Below are 27,126 nucleotides of genomic sequence, written 5' to 3'. Positions count from 1 at the left end.
AGAACATGGGCCACTGATTTATCCTGGCCTGGCACCAATTCTCACTTTAGGCATAGTCCCGGTGAGTGTGGGCCTACTCCAAAAACTGCCACCACCTGGGCACAAAGAGTGTAGGGAGGGAGCCAGAGAGAAAAGGCAGATCCCACCCTGACCAAAGGGCAGCAGGGTCCAAAAGGGCTCAGTACCCTATGCTTGGCCAAGGAGGACTGGGAACAAGCTGGGGCTCAAGAGGTGTCATGGAGCATGCCACACTGATGGGGACATCCCTGAGCCGAGGACGACTGGGAGCCTGGGGTCCTGGGCAGTGGGCAGGGGGTTGCTCCCAGGCAGCCCATGGGCAGGTGAGGAGGAGGGGGAGGAGGAGGAGGAGAAGCCCTGTGCTGTGCTGGGTTTCTTTGCCCAGTGTCTCACTGCAGGTGTGCCAGCATCCTTCTCCCTAGACCTAGACAACCCCTCATGGGGTGGGACTTACACTGGTCACCTCTGGGATTTCACTCCTCTGGATGTGGCTGAAGGACATAGCATGAGGGAAGGCCCATGGGCTACCCAACATTTACTGAGAAACCTTTGGCAGGACGAGGGGTGGATTTGGGTGAGCCCCAGGCTATTGCCAAGCACTTTTGGAAGGCTGTCCCTGTCTGAGGCATGGGCTCAGTGTACCCTGAGGGTGCAGCTCTTCCCACAGTGAGCAGAGCATGACACTGCACAGCTGGGTTCAGGCAGCAATCCCAACATAGAGGGGCTCACAGGGACCACCACCCTCTTTGAGATCAACCATCTGCATCACATCCTGAGGAAAAACACCAGCTCTTCACACACAACTTCTCCGAAAGGCTCCCCAAAGCAATCTCAGAGAGAAGCCACACTGGCTGCTAGCTAGGACCAGCGAGAGGAAAACCCTGGGAGCAAGGGAAGAGCTGCTGCTGCCAGAATAAGAACAAACTCCAGGAAACCTTGGGCACTTATTCCCCATGTTCCCAGCCTGACACCTCCCAGATGTGTTAACATGACCCCAGCGTGTTGGTGACACGTGGGGTCACCATGGTGTGATGGGGGGGGCCCAACCCATCCACAGCTCTTCACCACAGCAGCAGGGGGTGCAGGGAGTGATCTACAGCATCACAGGCTTGTGTCACACACAAAAAGGTAAAAAGGGGCAATAATGTACAAATGGGGCAATTTTTTTTTGCTCTTGCTGGCCCCAAGGGATTTGCTGTCTATTGTTTCAGCGGCCAAGTGGAGGAGGCAAAGCTGGGGCAGATGATGGGAGTGATCTGACCCTGCCATATCTGGGTTTGCCCTTTCCCTGATGGACAGGACGTAGGCAGGTGAGTGTTGGCAGAACTGTAATTTCACCCCGCAGAAAAAAATACCTTCAAGTGAAAAATGCTGATGGGCAATTTGTGGGGGTGAAGTTAGAGCAGAAAGGTGTATGCTTCATTCCTCACATTCCTCTCCAGCTTCCTTGGGATAGTGGCACCTCCCAGTGCCCAGGGGGTGATGAAGCGGGCTGAGGATCCTGTCCTGCCACCTTGCTGCCTCCACCAGCTGGGCAGGGCTGAGCATCTTTCCCTCCTTTCCCATTGTGGGGGCGGAGGAATAGGACTGAGGTCTGAGTCCTGCTGGGGTCTCTGAAATTAAATCTGTGATCAGTGTGGGCTGCACCTTCAGAAACACCTGGGTGAGGGACCCTCACAGGCACCGCCGTGTCCCCAGGTCCCATCCTGCTGAATCCTGGCATCCTGCCACGTGCACGGCCAGCACACTGCCTGCCCGTGGCCACACCAGAGCAGGGCATCTCAGGCTCGTCCCAAGGTCCGAGCACAGACGGATGTCCTCTCCTGCAGACACCTCCCCGCGTCCCCTCTCCTGCAGCACCATCCCGAAGCACCGAGGAAGAGCCACGCTCCATCCCTGGCTCCCTCTCGGGCACTGCGAGGGCACCGTGCCAGCAGCTGATGGGAAAGTTCAGGGTCGGGGCGAGCACGGGGAGAGGCTCATAAAGGGCTCTTTGTGCCGCAGGTCTGCCCCGGCTCCGGTACAGAGCCCGCGGCCCCACAGCAAAATGCAGCCCAGAAATATGACAAGACATCTTTTTCCCAGGCTGCTGTTAAACTCTAATTAAACATTTCAGCACACTCGAGCAAGGGAATGTATGCTTCTCAGGCCTGGGCCATCCCAGCTGGAAATCATCCCCTCGGATGTGAGTAGGCTGGTGCAGGCTGACCCAGAAAGATGCTCCTTGGGCGTAGGGATGATGTGAACCCACACACCAGTGGGGACAACCTGCTCCTCTCCAACCCCTCCATGCCAGCATGGGTCCACTGCTGCCTCCCACTCTGGAGGAGGCATCCAGGCTGGAACAGCTGGAGAAGGGGACATGCAGACAGGTCCATTGTGGCAGTGCCACCCCTGGCACTTGTGCACTCCCCAACGTGGGAACTGGGATCCCTGTACCTGCTGGGGCAGCAGCCCAGGGTGCACAGTCTGCAGCAGCAGGAGGCAGCGGCTCCTTCAAGAAATGCTGTCAGAAAATCTAACGAGGCTAGAATTGTCATCCTGCTATTTTAAACAATGGAAGAAAAAGAAAATAGCACAAAAGAGTTGAACAGTGAAGCCATGTGGTTCCAGGAGTGAGGAGTCCTGTAAGGCAGCAGTCTGGGGCACAGCATCATGGACACGCCCCCTAAAATCATCTGGATGTCCAGGATGGGTCTCATGGCAGTGAGCTGGCACAGCTCTCCACATTATTAAACACTGAGTTTGGCCATTAATTGCAGCAATTCCTCACCACCTCGTTTCTAGCAGGCACAGAGCAGATGCAAAAATATCCCACCCCTGATGCTCTGGTGTCTGACCCTGCCTCATGGAGGGGACATGGTGGCACTGAACTGGTGGTACTGCTCTGCAGCATCCCTTGTCCCACCTGAGCACAGCCCAGTGGGAGCAGCACGCCAGGGACAGGCAGTGCTGGGGGCTGGGGAGCTGCTGCTTTCCCATGGGCAACCTCAGCATCAGAACCAGGTTGCTCAGGAAAGGATTACTCCAAAACTGTGCCATTTCTGAGATCAGTAAGTACTGGGAAGATGTCTGCCCTGAGACTCGGAGGAGTGTGACAGACCAAGCAATGACACTTGTAATTTGGCATCCCACGGGGTGGAATTTGGCAGAACTGGTCTCTCCTGCTCTGAGGACATTCCAGCTCCTGCATGGGCAGTCTGAACTGAACTCCTTCAATACATACAGCAACCATGGGTTTAATACAGCTCTGCCCCCTCAGTTAGACAAGCAGCAGCAGCAGCTCCTGGGGGAACTTCATCCTGGCCCATTGATGCCCCAGGGCCGAAGTTCCTGTCACTGTGCTGTCAGTCACCCCTGGGAACCCTCACTCTGGTGTTGTGCCTACCCTCACTGGATGCTTCCCCCTAAGAAAATGGCAACACCAATCTTTATCTGGTCCCCCTGACAGCATGTGACTGTGGATAGCTGACAGCCCTGGAGGGGGTCACAGCCACATGCAGGGCTGTCCCCAGGCGCCACACACTCACAGGGTTTGTCCTCCTTTCACTGCAGTGGGATGGGGAGGGAGGCTGGATTTAGAGACTTTTCTAGGAAAAGCAAGGCAGGCAGCAGGGTCTTTACATCGTCCCTGTGCAGCACCTGGGCTGTGCTGCACTGTCCAGGCTTTGTGGGATCTATCTGTCCCTGAATCCTGATCCAACCTGAGCGTGCCCCAGGTGGCACCGTGAGCCCCAGTCCTAGCGCAGACACGGCTGCCAGGCAGCAAGGGAGGTGACAGCCGTGGGGACACCGACTGGGGGCACCCACCCCCCGTGCAGCGCACACGCCAAGGGTGCTCATCCCTACGGCCCCCCAGACACCCCATTCCCACCGGGAACCACAACCCACACCCTCCCTGTGTGCCCACAGCTGGGGAGACTGTGACACCACGAGCCGGTGACAGGGAGCCAGATCCCGAACTATTGCCCGACTGTTTCCCAGGCTCTTCTACCGGCTTGTGAGGATGCGACTGCCAGTGGAGTGGGATCGGGGTGCGAGGGAAGCTGAGACAAAGGCGTTGCACCGCCCTCCTCCTCCTCCCAGCGCTTGGCAAGGTGGGGGGACCCTGGGAAGGGAAAAGGTTCCCAAGACGAAGGTGTTAAATACCCTTCTCCCGTGCTGCTGTCACCTCGCGGCCCCGGGGGTGTGAGAATCAGACCCTATTATCCCCTCCGTAGGAACTAACATACTGTACTAACCTTTTCACATGAAAGCTACGCTCTGTTTGCCAACAAAAGCCGACGCTTGGTTCCCAGGAGTGGGGAAAACCCAACCGCACAGCACTGAGCGGGGGCTCCGGGGCCAGCCCACCCCGCCTGCCCCAGACCCGCCAGCCCGGCGGGTGCGAGGGGTGGCAGGGGCTCTGCGGCTGGGGTCAGCCGTGTGCAGCCGCTGGGCTGGAGCAGGAGGACCCTCCCTAGGGTGAGGGATCCTTCTTCCCCATCCCGGGGTGCCTGGGGTCCCCCTGGCTTGTCCCCCGCATTGAGAGGTGGATGGGGCTGAAGGTGGGGGCCAAGGACAACTCCCTGTCCTGGGCTTTGCACTGCAGGGAGCCCTACCTCAGGCACACTGCCCCAGCTGTCTCCTGTCCCCAGGCTGGCAAACCCTCATCAGCTGCCCCAGGCTCCCCCTGAGCAGTTTGCAGGGCTCAAGCCGGTTCTTCTCCCACCACTGACCAAAGCAGGTCAGGCTCTGCAAGGTCTGAAACTCCCACTCGCTTTTAGGCTACCCTGAAAGGTGGGAAGCAAGACTAAGAAAGCATCACTGGGACATGGAAATGCCAATCTGCACAACAGCTGAGCCCCAGCTCAGCATTCAGAGTGGCCAGACAAGCACTGAGCACAGCAGCTCTGGCCTCCCTGGGAACATGGCAGCAGCAGGGATGGGACAGGTATCACCTGGAACTGGGACTCCCTGCCCCAGATGTTGGCAGACGTCTTCTGAGAAGATGAACAGTTGGGGTAGCAGCCTCCTCACTCAAGTTTTTAATTAAATGAGACCTGTCTAGGGCATTGCTGCTGCTCAGGGCTGAGATAAAGAAAGGGCCAGAGGAGAGGTCTTGAAGTGAAAAGGGTTTTTCTGTTTTTTTTTTTTTTTTTTCAAATTAACAATACCTGCTCTGCCTCATTATGGCTGGATACCCTCGACAATTTGGGGCAGTGGGCTTGAGAGGTGCCCAAGGCCACAGCAGATGCTGAATTCTTGAGGAGCCCCACACCGGGGGACACATCCCCTGCAAGACCCTACAAATTCCAGATTCTCATGTTGCCTTGGAACCTCAGCTAGGTTCATGCTTCTAATGAGGGAAGCAGGAAGAAGGAGGGATGAGTCTTTTCCCCTCCTCTCTATTGTTTCCTTCCATGCCTACCTCCACCTCCAGTTAGCTCTAGAGGCAGCTTCCTCCCTGACCCCACAACCTTCCAGTCATATGGGCTGTGAGGTTTTTCCAGGTCCCCCAATGAGCTGCAGGCCCACTCCAGCAATGGGACGACCCTCTGCTGCCCCAGCTCCAGCGGCAGATCCCGCTGCACACAGGCAGGCTGGTTCTGCTCACATGTTTACTGGCCCCAGCCCACTGAGCTGTTTCACACAGGCTGTCAGTGACAGCTCCCAGAGCCTGCGGAGCCGTCCCGCTGCTGTGCATCCCGCAGAGGTGCCTTGCAAAGTAATTGAATTAAAGCTAGTGAATCACTTTGGTGCTGCCTGGCTGCTCCTCTGTGCGTAGGTGCAGCAGCCCGGGGTGGCTGGGAGCACACGCAGGGGCTCTTTGGGCTGCTCTTTTTGGAGGGTCATTTCCCCTCTCAGTTGCTGCAGTCAGATTTGGGTCATCAGGTTTGATCTAAATATGTCAGAGGACTGGAATTCACGGGGAAGCAAAGGCACAATAATGCAGGCTCTGTCCCAGTGTGATTCTGGGCTGGTTTCAAAAGCTCTTGGTTCACTCTTAGTGTCCTGAGAAACCTAGGGCAGGTTTAGTTCCTCACCTGACACAGGTGCCTTGGTGCTTGAGAGGTGAGGGCAAACCCTGCCCTGCCCTGCCACGTGTCCCTGTGATGGAGACAAATGGTGAGCTGTTGCTAGCTACCCCCAGTTCAGAAGCACCTTTGAGCCAGGAACTGAGCCAGGGCCATGGTCAGGGCTATGAGGCTTAGGGCAAGATGAGAAGAGATCCTTACCAAGCATCCGGGGCGGACAAGGCAAGAGGAGGGAGAGTTGGTGCAGAGGGGAGGCACAGAGCGGAGCTGTCCCTCAGGCCACTGTCCCCAGGCTTCCCAGTGCCAAATGAACCCTGAAAGGGTTGGTGTTTTCCAGGGAGGAGGAGGCAGAGCACTGTCAGACTTGCTGCAGCTGTGAGAGAGGAGCTGGGAGGGTTTGTCCAGTGTCTTCAGCCCAGCCCAGCTCCCCAGACCTGCTCCCCAGCTCCGGGCATCCAGTGGGTCCAGCATGGGCCATGCACAGAGTGGTCCTCAGGGCAGGTGACAGCCCTGGACCTACCAGGGAGAGCAGCGATAAACAGGAGAGGAGACACGTTTGTGTCTCTAAACCAGAGGGCTGGTTTAGAGGGCAGCTCTGGATTTTCTGCTTCCCCACCTGAGGTCTGCCTGAACCCAGTCAAGGAGTCCAGGACCAACCAAACAACCCTGAGGCAATGAAATTGCAGACACAACAGTATAAGCTGCAACAAGAGACTCGCTCGATTTTTCAAGCCAGTCCATGAAGGGATGAACACATTGCAGTCTGAGTCATGCAGAAGCCAAGCTGGAGGCCTGTCTGGCTCCATCAGCACCTTCACCCAACTCTCTGTGGGTCCCTGCAGCCTGGACCCTACCTGCTGTGTCAGGGATCAGTGCCCTGTTACTCACTTCCTTTGCTTGTGGTCATAGCCAGTCAGGGCCCCTGGCCACCACAAATCCTGCAGCCCGGCAGAACTCTGGGACACACAGGGCCAGGGCTGGAGGATATACCCCTCTGAAGTATGTCTGAGCTGCTGGGGTGAGCAGACTTGGTGTTTGCCCTGGAGGTAGCAGCTGGGTGGGAACTGCTCCTGCTCAGCCCCATTTTGTGGGTACCTGCACGGTTGAAGCACCTCAAAGCAAGAGCCCAGACCCTTGTACAAGCTATTGCATCCAAAAGTGATACAAAGAAATAAAAAACAGACCTTCACCAGGTCCCTGGGGAGAATATTCTGGGAGCAGTAGCTTGCCATTTGGTCTTGGAGACTCAGCTTCAAAGCCCAAAGCACATCAAAGTCCAAACCTCCAGGTCCGAGGCTTCCTGGAGAAGGTGAGGTTGCCTGTCTGTCAGTGCCAGCCTCTGCTCTCTCTGCCCTGCAGGAGCCTCTGGGGACACACGGCTCTGGAGCAGAGCATCCTCAGCAGCCCAGGGGACACCTGCTTGGCTCATGGTGACTCTGGCTGTCCCCAGGATTACCGCAGCCTCTGTCTCAGAGGTTCTTTATCCCCCCATGACAAAAATTATGAAAAGAGAGATTATTATACCCCCTGCAGCCCTTCTCCTTCAGCAGACAGCCCAGAGCCTCCCCTCCTCCACGCAGCACCCCGATGGATGCTCAGCCCGGAGCCGGGAGCGGGCCCTGGGAACGCCTGGCGCTGGCTGTCGCTGTCCTGCTGCGCGGCAGAGATGAGAGCAAAAGCAACTCCCGGGGCTTCCCCTCCCCTCCGTGCTCGCCCGCCGCGGCCCCGCCGGCTCTTTCATCTCCCGGCCCGCGGCTCTTTCATCTCCGGCCGAGGTGCGAGCGGGCCCCTCCGGCCGCCCCCGCCCCGGCACCGCCCGGCACCGCCTTGGGCCCGGCGCTGCCGCGGCCAAATGGCCGCTGGCCCGGCCTGCCCCGGCACCGCTGCAGTCACTGCCGAACTGCTCGGCACCCCCAAGATTTGGCTGCTCTCAGGTGCCTGGAGAGAATCTGAAGGACCAGACTTCTGCTGGTTCGCCGGTAAAGCAGATGATGCCGAGCTCGTGTTGGCTCCAATTCAGCTCATCTCTGTGAATTTGTGCCCACACAGACCCAGCCCACCGGGCCGGGGTCACAGCGGGGTCGTGTGGGCAGTTGTCTCCGTGTCCCGGTGCTCCTGACTGCGGGTGGCACAGTGGTTCCCAAAGGAACCATGCCAACTCCCAGCCCTGCAGGGAGGGAAGCTCATCAGCATCCTGGCAAACAATCTGCAGCCCACGGGCCAGCCACGGTTTATCCCTGGATTCTGGTATAGGGCTGGCAAGGCCGCACCGTCACCACACAGCTCTGGGTGTCAGGGCACAGGGGCACCTCTGCCAAAGGGCAGTGAATCCTTTCAAGCAGCATGCAACAGCCTGCTTGGTGGGAATGAACTGCAAAGGGAACGCAGCTTGGTAATGGGAATAGCTGGGAGAGAAGGAGAACGAGAAAGAGAAGGGCCATGGGCTGGGCTGGGAGCCTGCTAGGCAGTGTCACTGCATGTCCGAGCTCTGGAGTAACAGTGAATGCAGCCCCGGGAAAGGCACATGTGGCATCAGGACATGTCAGCACCACTACAGCACAGAACTGCACCCAAACAGCCAGGAATTGACAGCACATTTCACACCAGCAAACAGCTCTTCTGCAGAGAGCCAAAGGGATGAGACATGGGAATGGAGCCACTCACAGGCCAGGAGGGGCTCAGGACTGAGGGAGGGCTGAGGGCAGAGTCACCACAGCTCCTGGCACGTGGGGCTGCCACCAGTGTCACCAGCTCAAAACCAGTGGTGGGGTTGGGATGCTGGGACAAGGGGAGCCTCAGCAGGACTGTCCTCCTGGGCTGATCCAGCCCTTCAGGAGGGAGGTGTCCATGCCTGAGCAGGCCCCACCTGTGCTGTCTGTCCTGGCTGATGTGTTCCATGGATGGTTGGAAGTGCTAGGAGTTTGCCCCATGCACCTCCACAAGTCCCAGTGAGGCATCCCAAAGAGCCCCTGAGCTCCAGTCTGCTTTCAAATCACAGAACCACAGAATCCTAGACTGATTTGGGTTGGAAGGGACCTTAAAGCCCATCCAGTCCCACCCCCTGCCATGGGCATGGGACACTTTCCACTATCCCAGGCTGCTCCAAGCCCTATCCAGCCTGACCTTGGACACTGGCAGGCATGGGGCAGCCACAGCTTCTTTGGGCACCCTGTGCCAGGGCCTCACCACTCTCACTGTAAAAAACTTCCTTATATCAAATCTAAATATCTCATCTGTCAATTGAAAACTATCACCTTTTGTCCTGTTACAACAGGCCCTGCCAAGAAGATTCATCCTTGTCCCCATTCCCAATCCAATCCACATCCCCACCTTCCTCCCTATCCTCATTTCTGTCCTCATCCTCATCCTTGTCCCCATCTGTGCGCTCTCCCAGGATCCCCAGGGACACCCTGCCTTGCCATATGCTGGCTCAGCTGTGGGTCAGGGTCTCAGCAGCATGGTGAGTCCCTGCACTCAGATGTGCAGGGCCAAGGAGCCACTTTGGGCAGGGACCCAAAAATGCAGGTGGTGACTTGCTTCTTTGACCCACCAGGAAGGACCGAGACCAGATAAAAATCCAGCTTCTTGGAAGCCATTCCCACTTTTTTCAGAGGTCTTTCAGAAAAACCCTGGCTGCAGCCCAGCCCTAGCAGAGCCATGCTGCCCTGGCAGCTCCTAGGCTCCCAAGTGACCTCCATGAGTATTTCCACAGCTGCCCAACAAGATTCCTCAGGAAGGGCAATGTGCATTCTCAGCAGTGAAGCAGCCACGGCCCCACTATGCCTGGAGCTGTGATTTCCCCATTTCTCTGGGGTAATCACAGCTCATAGGGGGAGCCTTCTGTTTTCCCTCCTGATGTGGTGGAATGCTGACACAAGACCTGCCAGCAGCAAATCTTTGTCACTCTCACCCTTTGCCTCCCTGCTGGACACAAAGCTTGTTGGTCCACATCCATATACACGTGGATATGGCTGTATAGACCATTTGGTTCAGCTCCTTTGAGCTTTTTTGACCCCGTGAGGCTCCCAGAGCCATGCTGGAGCCTTTAACAGCAAAATTGGGCTTCAGAGGAGGAGCGAGGGCTGGGAGCTAGTCCCAGCCTTGGTGCTCAGCTTGTTTTTTGAGCCTGGGCTGGTGGATAAACCATGCAGAGCCCAGCCAGGACCAGTTGCAGGGTTCAAGGTCACCTTCAGCTCCTCGCTGTCAGGTCACAGGGGGAAAAGGAGGGATTTTCCCAGCAGGCTCCCTCCCTGGCGTGCTGCCTGTCCCCAGATGCTCCGTGTTGCTGCTCCAGCCTCAGGATCAGATGCAAAGCAGCTGATCTGCATTTGGCTGTTCCAGGCAGCTTCACTGCACGAGCCCACAGTGCTCATGGGGAAATTCCCTGCTTGGCCTCTTCCTGAAAAGAGGCCAGAGCAGGAGCTGGACTAAGGGTCAGACCAGTCCTGGGCCCTTCTCCCACCTCTCTTGGGGTCTCCAGGTGGAGATTAAAAGCATCAGAATAAGGGATGCTCAACATAACAGCAGGTGTGAGGTGGGGTGGAAGTGGACACCACAGACACCCCAGGGACTCACAGGACTGGGTGGTCATGCTCTCAATCCAGCAGACATTTCCCTGAAGGAATTTTTTGGCAAGATCATCCCTTTCCTCTGGGAAATTTCTCTGATTAAAAAAAAAAACCACCCTCCACATTCCCACCCAGCTGTCTGCAGGAGGATCCATCCCACCCAGGTTCACACAGGGAGAGCAGAGCTGAGCTCCCAGGGACCCCCGAGCATCCCTGCTCGCCTTGGCAGACACGGGACAGGGCTGGGACCACTCCGGGCTGGCTGCTCGGGTTCCCACGTCCCTTCTTGACGTCACCCCGAAAGTGCTGAGTGAAAGGGGGGCCCTCGGGCACTGGACAATAGCGCTTTCCTTCCCATCAATAGCAGCGAGAGCCACGCTGGGCTGACACGGAACTGTGCACAACAAAAGCCAGTGTCCGAACAAATCTTCTCAGGAGCTGGGTTCCCCCGGGTGACCCGGGGTTAGCCCGGACTTTTGCTCCCGCCCGGCCCTCCGGAGCAGGAATGTCCCTCCGTGCTGCGCCATGGCTGGTTCCCACGCTTCCAACCTGCTTTCCTATTTATCAGCAACCAGCCCCTAATCCCCTTTGTGAAGGCCCGATTCAAGCTCAGCACAATGTGGCGAAAAGGGAGGGGGTGGGCGGGAGAAGAGGGAGGGGAAAATGGTCCCAGAGAATGAAAATCAAGCCCTTTACCTTTTCCCCCCAGTTCTGATGATGAGTCCCTAGGGACTCTTCAGGCTGTCACCTCCCTGGGCAGTGCCAGGCTACGGCGGGGCGCTGGCCCAGCCCGATGGACGGGGTTCCTGGTGGGATGTGCTGATGGTTAAGGAACAAGTAAACACACACATTCAAAGATCCACTTGTGTACCTTCACAGGTTACTTTGGCTTTGCTGCCCACTGCTCTCACATGATTAGATATTAGGAATTTTTTTTTCACAGAAAAGGTTGTAAAGGCCTGAAACAGGCTGCCCAGGACAGTGGTGGAGTCAGCATCCCTGGCATGTGAGGACAGAGTTTAGTGGTGAGCATGGTGGTGATCACGGTTGGGTTTGATGATCTTAAATGTCTTTTCTAACTTTAAGAGTTCCAAGATTCTGTGATTCTGTAACTCTGTGAACCTCTCCTTCTGTGGCTTCCTTCATCAGGGATGTGCCTGCACTCCCCATGTGTTCCCAATAGGATGGAGGTGTGTGTTGGAGCATCACTGGAGGGTGTCTGTGGGGGAACAGGGAATGTTCCGATTCACTCCTGTTCAGACACCTCACTGCAGCTCCTCCCTGCTACTGCATCCTCTCTGCTCACAAACTTCCTTGGGAGGAATAACCCATTGGAATTTCCCCAGCTTTGGGTGTGATGCTCCATGCTGGGCTCCAGCCTCCCTGGGGCTGATCCCCTTGGCCAGCCCCTGTTTGCTTTAGGAGAGGATTCACAAGCCTTCCCCAGATAACTTTGGAACAAAACAGTTTCCAAAGGCTGTGCTACTTACAAATGGGGGGTTTTGAGCTTTTGTCCCAAATCCAATGCTGTTTTCTCTGCAAACGGCGAGGGAAAAACGTAAAAGCAGAAGAGCTGACCTCAAATGCTAATCTTGTTAGGTTAAACTGTTCGCTAAACAGATGGAGGTGCAAGGCAATGGGATTTTTGTCTTTCCAAGGAAGGGGTTAGGCTTGGAGGGCACAGAGGTCATTCCAGGCAAACTGGCAGCTTTGCTCTTTGTGTCAGAAGAGTAGGGGGAAAGTGAAGGGGCACAAATGCTCCCAGCTGAGCTGGTCTGGTGGTCTCACAGGATGAAGCCCCCAAGCCTCACTCTAGGTTATTCAGAAGCCAGGTTATCCAGCACAAGGCCAGGGCACCCCAAAAGGGACACACTACCAAAGACTCCATTGCTCCTCAGGGCCACAGCATCTCAGCATTCCCCATGGAAGAACCTCCCAAGAGCCACCCTATGGCTACTCCGGTGCTTGGCCCTTTTGGAGCACTAGAGGGGTGGCATCTCCACAGAGCCAAGCCTCACCTTTCCCTGAGCTTTCTGTGGGAAGGAGAGGAAAGCCAAGGTCCCTGTGAGCAGGGAGGCTGCTGGTACCTGTTGGAGGCCCTGGTAGAGATGGAAGGTGGTGTGTCCCCATCCTGCTGACCCTGTGCTCCTCACCAGACAGAGCTAGCAGGGAATGTGGGCCTGTCTCTGCCAGCCCAGGGGCAAAGGCTCTACTCTGGGCACTGTGCTGTGCTCCAGGTCAATGATTGCTCCCAACTCCCTGCCCTTTCTGCCCCTCCTGCCCTTCCTGCATGTGCAAGCATATCCTCAGCCTGCCTTTACCTTGGTGAATCCCTGGGCTGCTCTGAAGGGCATGTGAGATGAAGCAACAGCAGAAACAAAACCACAAAAGTATGAAGAATTGGTCAAAAACCCCAAATGACACCATCTAGATCTGACAAATTGACAGCCAGACAGAAGAAATGGATGATCCACAAACAGGATCTGCTCCCCAACAGCAGCAGGGGATGTGGGAAGGAAAGGGAGGAGGTCCTCCATGTGGTCATGAAGAGGTCAGCTCTGATGGGACTACTGTGATGTTGAAGCCAGTAGGATGTGAGATCCCCTCCTGCAGCACACTGAGCCCAGGTTTAGTGACCTTGGAGGCAGAGAACAAAGCCAGACAACCACTCAAAGTATTCAAAAATGCTCCAAATTTTAGGCCTGAACCGCAGAGGACTCGCTGCATTGCTGACAAGACACAAGATAACCACGTGCTTGACCTGCTAAGGTGGCCATGAAATTCCTTGTTTTAAAATAAATGCTAAGGAGAGGGTGCTGGTGGGGTATCCTGTGGGTCCTAGAGAACTATCAGCCAGTCTGAGCATCACCCAGAACTCGAGCCTAACAAATCCTGTGGGAAATTAGTCAGGACAGACAAATTCCTGCCCAAGTGGCTGCTTCCAGCCAGCACCCACAGCAGCACAGCCAGCAGTGCCCACAGCTGCCCCTGCAGGGCTCCTGCTCTGCCCAGTCCAGCCCACAGCCACCCTGTGAGCTGAGGTTTGTTGGGGACAAGGGTCCCCTTGACTGCTCAGCCTGGACCCCCATCTGGCTGGGTCTGCTGGCACTGAACGGCAGGGACTGGGCACTCCCGGGGCCACTGGGAGGAAACACAACAGCCATGCCAAGATCAGAGGGATCCCACGGCCCGGCTGGGAGGAGCTCTGCTGGCTGCTCCCGCCGGGCCAGCCCACGAAGGGCTCCGTGTCCTCCCGGGGGCCGCAGCCACCGTGACCACCGAGCAGAGTGACCACCGAGCAGGGTGACCATCGAGCAGAGTGGCCAGGGGAGCAGAGTGACCACCGAGCAGTGTGACCACCGAGCAGAGTGACCACCGAGCAGAGTGGCCAGGGGAGCAGAGTGACCACCGAGAAGAGTGGCCAGGGGGGCAGAGTGACCACCGAGCAGAGTGACCACCGAGCAGAGTGACCAGGGGAGCAGAGTGACCACCGAGCAGAGTGACCACCGAGCAGAGTGACCAGGGGAGCAGAGTGACCACTGAGCAGAGTGACCACCGAGCAGAGTGGCCAGGGGAGCAGAGTGACCAGGGGAGTAGAGTGACCACCGAGCAGTGTGACCACCGAGCAGAGTGACCACTGAGCAGAATGACTACCAAGCAATGTGACCACACTCCCAGCAGGTGCCTTCACACCCCGGCCCTGCTTCACCCAGCGTGGTCCAGGCTGGGAATTCGCTGTGGTGTGTCCGTTTCCCCCAGCATTCAAAACAAACTGGAGATGTGAAAACACAGCATCTAGAAAAATGATGAAAACAAAAAGGTGAAGCAGCTGCTGAGCTCAGAGGCTCAACCGAGGCCCAGTGAGGCTGTGATAGTAAATAAATTACAGTCCTGGTGTGCAGGGATTTGTCACCTCGCTGTGTCCCACTGCCAAGGCTGGAAGAGGCTTTTCATTGGACACAGTGGCCACAGGATCACAGCAGAACCAGCAAAGGGATAGAAAGAAAGAGGAGCAGTGAGCCTGCTGCATGGCAGGAACTCAGCCTCCCAAATGGGGATTGGCTCCATCAGACCAGGTGTCCCTGCCATGCCAGGCCCCATGCTGAGGGCTGCCACCAGCACCAGCACTGGAGAGAGCCACAGTGCTGCCCATCCTGGTGGGGATGAGGCCATGGGGACGTGTGTGAATTCCCACCACGGCTGTGACACTGAAACCCTGCCACGAGCAAAAGCCAAAGGTACAAGGTGCCCCCAGCTCTGCAGGGAGGTTTGCTGGAGGCATGGGAGAAGTGGGGGCCAGGGCTCCGGTGGTGCCCCACTGCTCCTCCAGTGAGTGGGCTAGTGAGGGGCTGCCTTTATGCTGTCAGAAATAGCCAACTTGCCCCTTCTTTGCCTGTACTACACTCACAGGAGCAGCCTGGCACTGTGAGGGGAGCAGGGACTGCATTCAGACACACCAGCTCAGCTCTCTGCTCCATTTCCCCGACTGCCCAGCTGCACCACCACAGCACAGACGCTGGGCACAGGACTCAGAACTGCCTGAGTCTGGTGTTCAGCTGCATCCTGTGCTTGGGACTCCTTCCTTGTCTGTGGGAGAGACACCAGCTGAGGACAAAGATTCCCATCAGCAATTGGGGACATCCAGGATCAGACAAATTCCTCTCCAAGCTACTGTGGGTGAGTAGCCCAGACTGAAGCACCAGACACTTCCTAGTGTCCAGGAAGGTGCGTGAACCCTCATGAACTACAGATCTGTCAGTGGCTGGTTCCTGGGAGCAGGGTCTGTGGTGGGAACTCGGTGCCATGCAGAGCTGACACAGTTCTGGCATCTGCCAGCCACTACTGCAGGTCCCTCCAGGGTGCAGGGGCTGCTCTGGAGTGTCCTGAGCTCCAACACACAAGCCCAGCACGAGAATTTCCTACTCTCCAGTGCCTTCAGACCCTCTATTCAAACCAAATTAATCTTAGCCATGTTTTTCCAGCCATAAGCCCTCTGCAACCAGGCTGGAGTTGGGATGCTTGATCAGACAGGGAAGGGGATGTTTAGGCTCCAGGAGAGGCAGGGTTGGCCCAGAGCTCCCTCCTGCCCAAAGGAAATGTCCACCACAGCATGAGAGCCAGACCAGCAGTCAGGGGCACAACAGGCTGAGGATTTGTGCTGAGCCCATTTCTTGACCTTATTTCCAGAGTCTCTCTCACTCCCTGCAAGTTGCTGGAGGACTTGGAGATGATGGACTTGGGACCACACCAGACATGGTTTCTTCCACACAGTGAATGTCTATTCCCCCACTATATTTAACAAACAGAGAAACAACTTCTCAAAACTAGAAAAAATACCACTGCGTCTTTTAAAAATTATTATTTTGTTGTTCTCTGAGTATTTTCCCAGAGGAGAAATGAGAAACCTCCTATGTCAGACAGCACCGTGAATGTCTCCTGCTACTCTGCAAAGTCTGAAAGGAAAATGCCATCACTTGAGCCCCTGGAGACATCATGTGCACCCCAGTACAAAAAGCCAGGCCCCAGGCCAAACCTGCTGTCCTGGGAAGCTGTGACACCCAGCTCTGAAAGCCAGGCCTGGGGTCTCCTGAGGACATGAGTCATGGAAAGCTGTTGGATGAGAATCCTGTGGCTTGGCAGGCTTAAATGTAAATCCTACCTGAGCATCCATGTGCTGTGCAAGCATTACCCACGGCCTGCACTGCCCCTGCCCTGGAGCCACCTCACAGGGCTGGGCTGGGGTTGGATGCCCCAAAGCCTTTCCCTTCCCAGAAAAATGTAGATGTGAGATGCCAAAAGAATGAGTGAAACATCAGGGCTGGAAGAGGCTTTTCATTGGACAAAGATGGGGTGACCATCCCATTACAAACAGACTGATGAAGAGAGGGACACCAGCCAAGTCTGAACCAGAGGAGGCTGTTTGCAAAACAAGTTGAGAAATTCTCACTTGTTGTGAGGAACCATCCTCATCTCTCACATAAGGGGAAACTTATTGGGTGGCAATAACTTTTGCCAGTAAGGGAGAGAAAAAACTGGAAAGAACCTCCTGAAATTAGAAATCACATCGATGACAATCATAAGCTTTCCAGTAGGGTCAACAAACAAAACTCCCAAGCTGGAGGTTCGTTCTGCACAGCCCAAACTCCAAACTGCGAAATCTCCCTGAGCAGGAAGAAAACCTCTATTGCTGTGTTCCCCATGGCTCCATTATTGGTCTTGTCAATGGCAAGTTAATGAAGATAAAAGGTCCTGGATGACCAGCACAGTCCAGGGCAGCTTCTGCCCAAAGGAATCAACCTGAACAGCTACTGCTATCGCCAAAGAAAGGGTTTTGCTCCACATTTTGTAACTTGCAGCAGCCCACAACCTCCTGGATAATGTTTCTTTCAGCTCATAATTTCCTCAATGACTTTGCTACTTTGTCTCTGTGGGGATATCACACAGACTTCTGTGCACCAGTGGTTGTGTGTGATGGTTTCAATGCTGGAAGTGTGAGGGAGCCTCCAGTGCCCAGACAAGGCTGTTCTGTTCCCACAGAGGGCCAGATCTTCCTCACAGCAGCAGAAATTTTGGTAAACACAGACATCTCCCCCTACTCACCCATGAGAAGTGTTTCCCCAGGTTGGAGAACTCAACCCTTCCCTACAAAGTCCACTGCAATTGGACACACTTGGATGGACATTTTAAACAGCCATTCTCAATGTTTTCTCTGGTCTGCCTCCCTGTGAAGATAATTTTAATCAGGCAAAGCTCTGCGAAGGGGCTGCAGGGGTGAGAGCTGTCAGGTGCAATGCAGAAGTGCCTGAGACAGTGACCTGGGTGGGAGTGACTTGCTCTGATTTCACCCAGCATACAAAATATTCCCTTCTCCTTCATGACAGACATAACTTCTTATTTTTCATTGTGGAAAAAGCCATTTATGGGACTTTCTGACAGTGTCTGGGGAGTGACAAACAGGGGGTTTCACTGCCCTGCATGCTCCCTGGGTTATTTGCACTGGGTCTCGTGCTCTGTTAGGTACTCAGTCCCATGGTCCTGCTGCATTTTTGCACCTCCTGAAGGGATGGGTGGTGTCCCCTCCTGGGGACACCTATGGGCACTGGCAATGTGAGGGGTTTCAGCAGCACTCCTGGATGTCCCAGTTCCACCCTCAGTGTGATGCTGAGGACTTTGCTAGATCCCTCCCCACCACAGCAGTTACATGAGATGGACACAGCACAATCTGCATGTGCTCTTAAGTGCCAGCAAAACCTGCTCCATAAACATGATTGTCAGAGGCAGAAGAGTCCCCCTGAGCCTCCTTCTTTCCAGGCTGAGCCCCCTCAGCTCCCTCAGCCGCTCCTGGTGCTCCAGCCCCCTCCCCAGCTCTGTTCCCTTACCTGGACATGCTCCAGCCCCTCAAAGACTTTCCGTCACGAGAATCCCAAAACTGAATGCAGGACTTGAGGTGTGGCCTGAGCAGTGCCCAGTACAGGGACATGTTGTCCTCCTCCGTCCCTGCAGGGAGGGACATTGTCAAACCCTCTTTGGGACTCCTGAAGAGCCTGATTAGGGAGAGGTGCCAGGGGCAGATGGGCAAAGAGCACCAGGGACATCTGTGGGGAAGGGCTCTGACTGCCCACTGTGGGCACTGTGGGAAATGTGAATTTCCTTCTTTAAAGCAACTCTTCTTCCTGCAGGCATTGGGGGCATTTTTCTTCTGATTTGGAAGACTTTCACTTTGTTTTAGAGCTGGTTGAAAATCAAGACATTTTTTTCCAGGCGTTTGGGCGTAAAAACCATCATTCTTAGTACCAATATCTGACTGAAAGAGTAAGAATTAAAATGCCTATTTGTGGATTCCCCAGGAAAACCAAGCAAAATCCATCCTGCAGGTGGGGTTGGGAGGGACTGTGGAGGGGCTGGGGACTCTCAGCTCCCCAGGAGCTCTTGCTCCCCACCTCAGCCTCACTTCCAAAGCCCCTAAGGAAGTCCACTAAGTCCCCTCCTTCTGCTCACCCTGCTTAGCACTTACTGGGGCATTTGCTGTCCCATTCCCTGGCGCCTGCAGCCACAGGCACCCACACCCCTTGCTGTGGCCCTACAATCCCATCGGGTCCCCAAAATCTGGTGGAGGCAATGGGGCGGGGCTGGGGGCCATCTCCGCGGGACCCGGCTGCCCTGTCCCTGCGGGAGGGACCTCCGGGAGCCCCCATCGCCCCGCACAGAGCAGAAGCCCAGGCAGCCCGGAGGCAGGAGCGGCTGCGGAGCCGTCCGTGCAGCGCACCGAGGTCTCCCGGAGCGGGGAGCGCGGGGCTCCGCCCGGGCACGGCGGTGCCACCGCACTGCCCTGCGTGCCCCCGCGGGCAGGGTGCCTCCCGCGAGAAGGGCACGGAACAGCTGAAAACAAACAAACAGCCGGAGTTAATGGGGCGGCAGTTATTTTTGGCCTAGAGGGAGTTGACACACCGTGTGTTGTTTTAGCAAATAGCTGTGAATGGAGCTGGCGGCGCGGGGAGCGGGCCGGGAGCGGGCGGGCTCCGGGCGCTGCCGGGGCCGGGCTCGGTGCGCCGCTGCTAACAGGAAACCGAGCGCCTCAGCGCCCTTCGCACCCCGCCGGCACCGCGCTTTGATTGTCACCACATCCTTCGGAGGCCACATCAGAGGGGAGCGGGGGGGCGGCGCAGCGCCCGTGGGAAGGCGGCCCGGGGCTCTGTCCCCCGGCGGGAGGGGACGGCCCGTGCGGCCCGGCACGGGGCACAGCCCGCGGGCCGCGCCGCGGGGACAGTGCGCAGGCCGTGCTGCCATCGCTGTTGGCACTCCAGGGCCGGGCGAGGGGACGCAGGATGGGCTCTGGACGCAACCAGCACCGCCCCAGTGCCGACCAGGGCTGCTGCTCTCCTGTCCCCCCATCGCCCCGGCCAGTCCCGGCTGGGGCCCACGACAGTGTCGGCATCGCCCTGGGCCCGCACGCCCCAGGGGAAAGGCACTGCCTTTCTCCTGAAAGGAGATGCATCCTGCAGGAGAGCCAGCTTTGTCTGATGCCCTGGCTGGGACACTGGGGCCTCTGCACGTGCTGAGATGCAAAATTAAACATTTTCTTCGCAGCTGGTTTTTATTTTTTTTTTTTTAATGGGTGATTACACTCCCGGGTGTCTGGGATAGGAGGCCAGGTGGCTGCAGAGGGTGTGAGTGGCATTGGCTAAACTGGCCCGACTCCATAAACCAGAAAGGCTTTGCACCAGCAGAAAGCACAACCCATCAGAAAAACACATAAAATCAAGCCACACATCATCTCAGTAAAAGAAGGATAGTTAGAAACACCCCCCCTTGCACAGCCTGTAGACTAAGAGCAATAAAACTTGAAAATAAAAGCCAGCTAGCAGCTGCTGCTGGAGCAGGGGATGGAGACACAGGGGCTGAGTGGTGGCATCAGGCTCATGGCACAATTTCTGCACTGATGTCAGTTTAAATCTGCTGGTGACATTTCCATGGGGACCCGTCCACGTTGTGGGAAACCAGGGAAGCACAGCTCCAGTGAGGGAAGGGTGGAGAACGGTCTGGTGCCCCAGGAGCAGCTGAGGGAGCTGGAAAGGGGCTCAGCCTGGAGCAAAGGAGGCTCAGGAGGGACCTTCTGGCTCTGCACAGCTCCCTGACAGAAGGGGACAGCCGGGGGTGTGGGTCAGGCTCAGCAGATGAAGCCGAATGCTGGAAATCCAGGTGCTGGCTGGAAAATGGGCTGTGAACTCAGCACTGCAGGCAAAGCTGGCATTGCAGAGAGCAGCAGGGCACAGCCAAAGAATGCTGCTGCCAGCATCCCCCTGCCAGCTCTTGCCCCCCAGATTGGAAGCAAGCAGTGCCAGAGCTGAGAAGGGCTGAAGGTGGTTGCAGGAAGGCGAGAAGGACGCTGTGATGCTGGAGGCAGAAGGCAGCACCAATGCCATGGCAGGGAGCAGCCCTGCACTGGCAGCTTCAGTGCTAAAATATCTCTTGCATAATTTCAACGTTTTTGTGGGGGTTTGCCTGTGGGGAAATTCCTGTAATGAGTGGCTGGGGGATGATTTTCCTCTGAGTTTTTAATTTGTACACACAGAACTGAAGGTCTTTGTGGAACAGCTCTTCCATCTGGGCTCCATCCAGTCCCCCCAGCGTGGCCCAGGCAAGCCCTATTCCCAGCCCTCTGTGTGCAAATCACAAAATCACAGAAGCAGAGACTGGTTTGGGTTGGAAGGGGCCTTAAAGCTCATCTCGTTCCACCCCGTGCCATGGGCAGGGACACCTTCCACCAGACCAAGTTGCTCCAAGCCCCATCCAGCCTGTCATGCACCCAGTTCAGGAGCACAGATGACTGCAAACGGACTCATCTTGTGCTCAAATGCTTTCAGTGCCAGGAAAAGGCATTTGTAGCAGCTATGGCCATGGTTCAGAATCCATGCAGTCCCCTAGAAAGCCTGACAGTGGCTCCTGGAGTCATGGAGCAAGAGCTGCCAGTCCTGCCAGTCCTCGGGCTTTATCCACCTCTCTGGGGGGGACCTGCTGCTTCCTGCTATCATGGGGAACCAGGGTCACTTCTGTTGGATATCTCATCAAACTTCGGTTATATCTGCAATACAGATCCTAAACCCACTGTTTGTAGGCCCATAAAAGGCTTCCCTGTGGGGAGATAAGAATTGAAGACAACTCTCCTTAATGGTGTTGGAGAGATTTATGGGATCACCTTAGAAGAATTTATTGGAAGCTTTTTTAAATGAGCAAATAATTAGTAGATTTACCTGCTTTTAGCTGCCTTTCTCTTTTATGGCCTTAGTGAAATTGCTTTCTAGGGTTTTTAATAAATCCTGATTCTGCCCTGGCTCCTGGGGTCTGTCCTGGATTTCTCTGCCCTGGGCATTGTGAGTGGAAGGCAGAACTGCTAGAGTCACCCTAATTTTTAAGGGACAAATCATTCAGAAAAGGAGGAACAAGCCTGGCGAAAGTCAGGGCTCTGAAAAATTAATGTACAACCCCAGCAGAGCCTGAAGTCCAGGAGGGATCACAGAGCAGCAACTCCCTGGGTCAGAGCCCTTTTCCAGGGAAAGCAGCTCATCTGTTTCCACAGGGAGAACATCCCTGCCAGATGCTTTTTCCAAGAGATCTCCTTCCCCAGGCAGCTTCCAGCACCTCCCCACTTCCAGGACAACCCCTGAATCCCCTCCCAGGCCACGGCTCCCGGGGGCCCCTCTGGCTCCTCTGGCAGTGGGGACTTCAGCACGGCCACAGCACCTGGGTGGCCACCTAGGGACTGACCCCTGACTCCCCGCAGCCCTCTGCAGTCCTCAGGCCCTGCCCACGGCCAGGCTGTGCGGACCCAGGGGTTCAGGTCCTGGTGAGCCCCCAGCACGCTCACATCACTGAGCTCAGACAGGAGCTGTGCAGGGCCCAGCCTGGCACCCAGTGCCAAGGACGGGGAGCTCCACACAAGGGAAAGGAATTGGCAGGGCCTGAGGCTGTTACATGGCAGTGGAGGAGAAGGAGCAGCAATTGCCACAGACCCAGCTGAGCAAAGGCCGTGCTGGAGCTGCACATGGGGACACATCTGTCCCTCACATGGGAAGTGCCAACTGGGAACATCCCTGAGAAGGCTGGGAAGAGGCACATGCTCTGCCCAGGAGGAGCCCCAGTAAGAAGCAGAGGCACAAATCTGCAGGGTCATCAATCACCCAGAAAGGGGCTATGGGGGATGCAAGTGCTTGTGAGAAAAGCAAAATCCCAAGCAGTTGTGTCAGGAGCTGGCCCCAGGCAGGTCACGCTGTGGCCCAGCTCCCAGCCCCGAGCTCATGGACAGAGACCTTCCTGGGCGCTGGTGGCATCAGCCCAACCCTGAACAGAGCCATGGTGACACTCCCAGGGAGAATTCTGGTATTTTCCTGAGGTCTGGGGCTCCCAGTGAGTCAGCAATGGTCCTGGGGCCCATTGCCAGTGAGAGGTGAGCACCAAGCTCAGGGGCTGGGGGCGGTGCAGCTGAGATCCCGCAAAACCAGCCCCTCACTCCTCATCCCCCCAGCTGCTCACTGAAGCAAAACCTCATTTCCAGGGCTGGGGTATCCTTTGCTTTGTTTCACTTAAGCATGAACAGTACCAAAATCTCAAGTAAAATTCCACAGCCTCAGCACAATACAATGGGATCTAATATATATAAATATAGATATGTACACACATTTAGATACAGTGTGTATATATATATATATATATATATATATATATAATGAGCTAATATCTATATCCATTAACAATTTTAATACACTTTCATACAATAGAGACAGTGCTTTAATGTGGGAAGGGGATTTTTAGAACAAGCCCCCTGGCACTCAGAAAGCACCACTTTTCCCTCCAAATGGTTCAGGCTCCAGCAGAGCTGATTTCTCCTGGGACAGACCATCCAGTGTTTGGATTTTGCTGGCAAAGGGTGGCTGAAAAGAAAACAGTCCCAGAGTTCACAAGGTCTGTGAGAAGAGTCGAAGGCCGGAGCTGCACATGTTGAGTCGTTAGTGGCTTTTGCTGCTAATTGGGTGTGGGCTGCCAAGCTGGACTTATTCCAGTGGAAAAAGGAATCTCTTCCCTGCTTTTTCCCTGGACAAGTCAAAGGTCAGACACCTTAAAAGCCTCTACAACTACTTAAAGCTTTCGATGTTGGACTTAAAAGCTTTGCTGTGGAGCCCCTATCTCACCACTTTGCTTCCTCCCGCTGTGAAATTCCCTCTGGCTTAAAAATTCCCAGAGTTTGTCCCAACCCTGCTCCTTGCCTGCTACCAGACCCAGCCCACGCCAAACCTCTGTTGAGATGCTCTTTTGTTCTTGATGGCACATTGGGCAACCTTGAATTTTTTATCCATGTCCCTGACTCCTCCTGGAAAGCAGGAGATGTGGCTTCACCAGTCAGCTGTCCTACTTGATAAAATTCATGCAGACCAGCAGCACCTACCTTTTCCCCATTATTTCCCTGGAGAGAGGCTAGAATCATAAATCATACATGTCTCTAGAAATAGGTAATGCAAACAGGGTAACATGGAGGACAAGCACCCATTGTTTTAGAAAAGCTGGTGCAGAAATACCCCATGGCAGGAGGTGGAACAAGATAAGCTTTAAAGGTCCCTTCCATGCCAAACCAGTCTGTAATTCTATAAAATAAGTTGCCCTATTTTTATGCAGGTGATAAATTATAGATCGCGCATTTCCAAACCTCATTGAACACCATACATTGAGGATCAGGTATTGCAAACTTCCGACATTTGCTCTGGAAAACTGCAGGCATTGCTTGTCTGAAGGTGGGGCTCCTGTGTGCCAAGGCTGGCAGAGGTGGGGTGGGGGTCCTGCCAGGCTGTTTCAGTGCATGGCTCCCACCCCCAGCACATGGCACAGCTGCATTTCCCTCCCTGCTGCTGACCAAGAAGTTTTTGTGGACCAGAGTGGTGGGATCTGCAACATCCCTGTCCCTGCAGAGCTGGGGACTGTGAGGACCCACGGGAGCCATCCTGTAGGACACGGAGGGGACACACAGAGCCTTGCCTGCCACGTGGGGAGAGCACACCTCCACCGAGCTGACCTCTGCCAGGGAAGCCCATCCTGGGGCCCAGGCATCCTTCTACAGAGACAGGAGCCACTGGGAAAACAAGCGCTGAGGAGTCCTCACTGCATTGTGGGAATCAGCCTTGCTGGCTCCCTCCTTTTTATTTGCAGTACTGAGATAAGAAACCCAGGGCGTTGTGGGAAACAGGAAGACCTTATCTCCCATCCCAGGCTGCTTCTCCTGCCACAGCCTCGTTTTTTTTTTTCACATGATTCAGGTCAGCAGAGAGGGCTATGCACTGCTGTTCTGTGAGCACCTGGATGGCACCAGGAGGATTGGTTTATTACCAGGATCACAGAATCATGAACACACTTTGGATTGGAAGGGACCTTTAAAGCTCATCTAGTCCAAATCTGCAGTGACCAGGGACATTGTCCACTAGATCAGGTTACTCAGAGGCACATCCAGTCTGACCTTGAATGTTTCCTGGAACAAGGCAGCTGTCACCTTTCTGGACAACCTGTGCCAGTGTTTCACCACTCTCATTGTAGAAAAATCCACAGATAAACCCAGTGGTGCATCCTCAAGGGGCCTCCAGAAGCACAGTGGATGCCACAGTTGCTGGCAGAGGTGTCTGCTCAGGTCAGCCCCCAGCCTTGCAGGTGCCAGAGAAAAGTGCTGAAACTGGAGGTTTTGGAGCAGCCAACTCCTCAGTAAGTAAGGACCATGTGACACAGTATTAGGACAAGAAATACTGAAATTCCAAATGAAAGGGACTCGCAACTTGTGAGCTGCAGCTGCACTTCCAGGACCATCTAGAAAAAGGGACAGGTCTGCCATTTGCAGGATTCACCCACACTTCAGCCCTTAAGCTCTCACCCAAGCCTGGAAATGAGGATGCTACTGTTGGATTTCCAATAAAAACACAACTATTGACTCCTTTGATTTGGTGACAGTTGAGCACTTCACCTCATCGCTGCAATGTGGGCTGGAACCCACTGCACCAGACATTTTAATAGAGAACACCCTGGTGCCTCAGTGTTAGAGCAAAGTCTCTCACAAATCAGGACTAAACTCAGACACTGAATCTCTGTTCAGACTCTGAGAAAAGTGCCTGGTGATGCTGTGCTAGGTCTGGCAGTGGTGATATCTGTGTGAAGGGCAGGTGCCCAGCTCCAGCTCCCAGTGCCATGGTTCTTCATGGCAGGGCATGGCAGGAAGCACACTGCCTGGGTAGGGTCGAGGCCTCTTCTGGGTCCCCAGCCCCAAGACAAACCCAAGAGTGAAATACTGCCGTGGGACCCACGGGGACACGGGATTTCAGCCCTACATCTCCTTCGTCCTGGCAAAGAAGCCCTGGTGAGAGGTCCCAGTTGGGAATTCACCAGGAGGCAGAACCCAGCCTTGTCTTGATCCACCTCTGAGTGACCTCTCTTACACCTCATGTCTAATCTGGCAAGGGCAGAGTGTGATGTCACTGGCAGCATCTCCACCTTCCTGCAGCCCTGGCTTGGACCCTGCCCACCAGTGAGATGCAGCATGTGGGTGACAGGGACATCTCATCTGGATCAGGATTTATCAATAGCGACTGGGATGGAACCACCAGGGAAGGAGCGTGATGACAAGAAAGCACCCTGACCCGGGTAAGGAGAGGAGAAGGGGATTAAAGGGAGGGATTAGCAAGGGAGAAAACTGCAGGTCATCCTCAGTGAGAATGAAATGAGGCAGCAGCAGCAGCAGAGGCAGCTCTGTCTGGCTGCCCCAGCTGCCGCCAGCCCGGCTCCCAGCGGCAGCACCTCCTTTGTGTCTGCTGTGACCCCGGGATTATGAGTGTGGAAACAGGGTCGCAGGTAGCCTGTGCTCACTAAGGCCAGGGCAGAGCTGGGGAGGAGGAGAAGCAGGGAGGAAGGAATGGCTCCTGCTGTGGCTCCTGCCTGGGAGGCTGCTGGGTGCAGGGCTGGGGTGGAGGATGTCCCTCCTGCTCACCCTGTGCTTGGCTCTCTGTTGGAAACACCTCAGAGCTGCTGGGGCCAAAGCAGAGCCAGCACACAAGACTGTCCCCCAACAAGCCTTGATCATCTCCCACCACAATGCAGGAAATCAGAAAACCTGGTAAGTCAGAGCTCTCTGCGTGCAGCCCCAGAGGGAGCTTGGGCAGGAACCAGACTGGTGCACCCAGTGGGATGCCTGGGGATGTTCCTCACTGTGGGGGGAATGCTCAGCCTGGATATGTCTTGACATGGGCATTTCATCCTCACCCACTAGGCTCTCGAGATCTCAAAGACTCAAAACACTCTCCCAAGCCCTTCCTCTCCCTTTTTTCCCTACTCTCCAGGCAGTCTCCTTTGTGCACATGGAGCATCCTGGAGTCCCTCCTGGGACATGGCCAAGCCATGGGGACCAGAGCTGAGGGAGCAGAAAAGGTCTGGCAGCAGCATCAGTTCCCAGAACGTGTCAGAAAGTCCAGCCCGTGATTAACGACTAATTAGGAAATGTCTGTCATGATTATTATCCTAATGATCCTGGTAAAAAAGGCTCCTTACCTTAGGAAAAAAAATGGATGTTGGCTCCAACAGTCCCCAAACATAACAGCCCACTGTGGGAAACTCCAGACTTCAGTAAAAACAAATAGTCTTGGGTTTGCGCAGGAGATTTTATTTTTAAATAAGCCAAAGCCAAATGAGCAGTTTTTCAGGGAGTTCTGGAGCCTGTGGGCTGGTTAGGCCAAAGGGGAGGCAAAAGGGGGTGCTCTGCTGGGGGTGGCCACTGTCTCCATCTGGGAACTCAGCCCCCTGTCCTGGCCCAGCTGAATTTCCTCATCATCATTCAGTCTCCTTATGGGACAGCAACAGCCAAACCCCATCGCAAATCTTCCATTAAAACCATGAAGTGAAGCATAAAGCCGTGGAAAGGGGTCAGTGCCATGGCATCAGGTGATCCCATTCATCCTGCCCAGACTTGATACCAACCCACAGCAAAACTGAAGGCAGTGGGCTGC

The 27,126-nt window shown here is 55.3% G+C and overlaps 1 protein-coding gene across 13 annotated transcripts in view; it reads right to left on the bottom strand.

The window, feature by feature from the left end:
- EXD3 (exonuclease 3'-5' domain containing 3) overlaps window positions 1-27,126 on the bottom strand; it is a 254,131-nt gene that overhangs the window by 19,493 nt on the left and 207,512 nt on the right. Inside the window, exon 20 of one of the 13 annotated variants that reach the window (XM_068211681.1) lies at window positions 6,394-6,551. The exons of 10 other annotated variants lie outside the window; for them this stretch is intronic. In XM_068211681.1, the coding sequence (XP_068067782.1) occupies window positions 6,528-6,551 (24 nt within the window). In that variant the 3' untranslated portion in view covers window positions 6,394-6,527. Of the gene's footprint in view, window positions 1-6,393; window positions 6,552-6,667; window positions 7,336-11,669; window positions 11,823-27,126 lie in introns of those variants that run through there. 2 more of the 13 variants (XM_068211680.1, XM_068211678.1) reach the window with 2 other exon arrangements.

This window comes from Anomalospiza imberbis, chromosome 21, assembly GCF_031753505.1.
Source record: "Anomalospiza imberbis isolate Cuckoo-Finch-1a 21T00152 chromosome 21, ASM3175350v1, whole genome shotgun sequence".
In the NCBI taxonomy this organism is placed as follows: Eukaryota; Metazoa; Chordata; class Aves; order Passeriformes; family Viduidae; genus Anomalospiza; species Anomalospiza imberbis.
The sequence above is the reverse complement of the archived record's forward strand: the minus strand, read 5'-3'. Positions and strand labels throughout refer to the sequence as shown.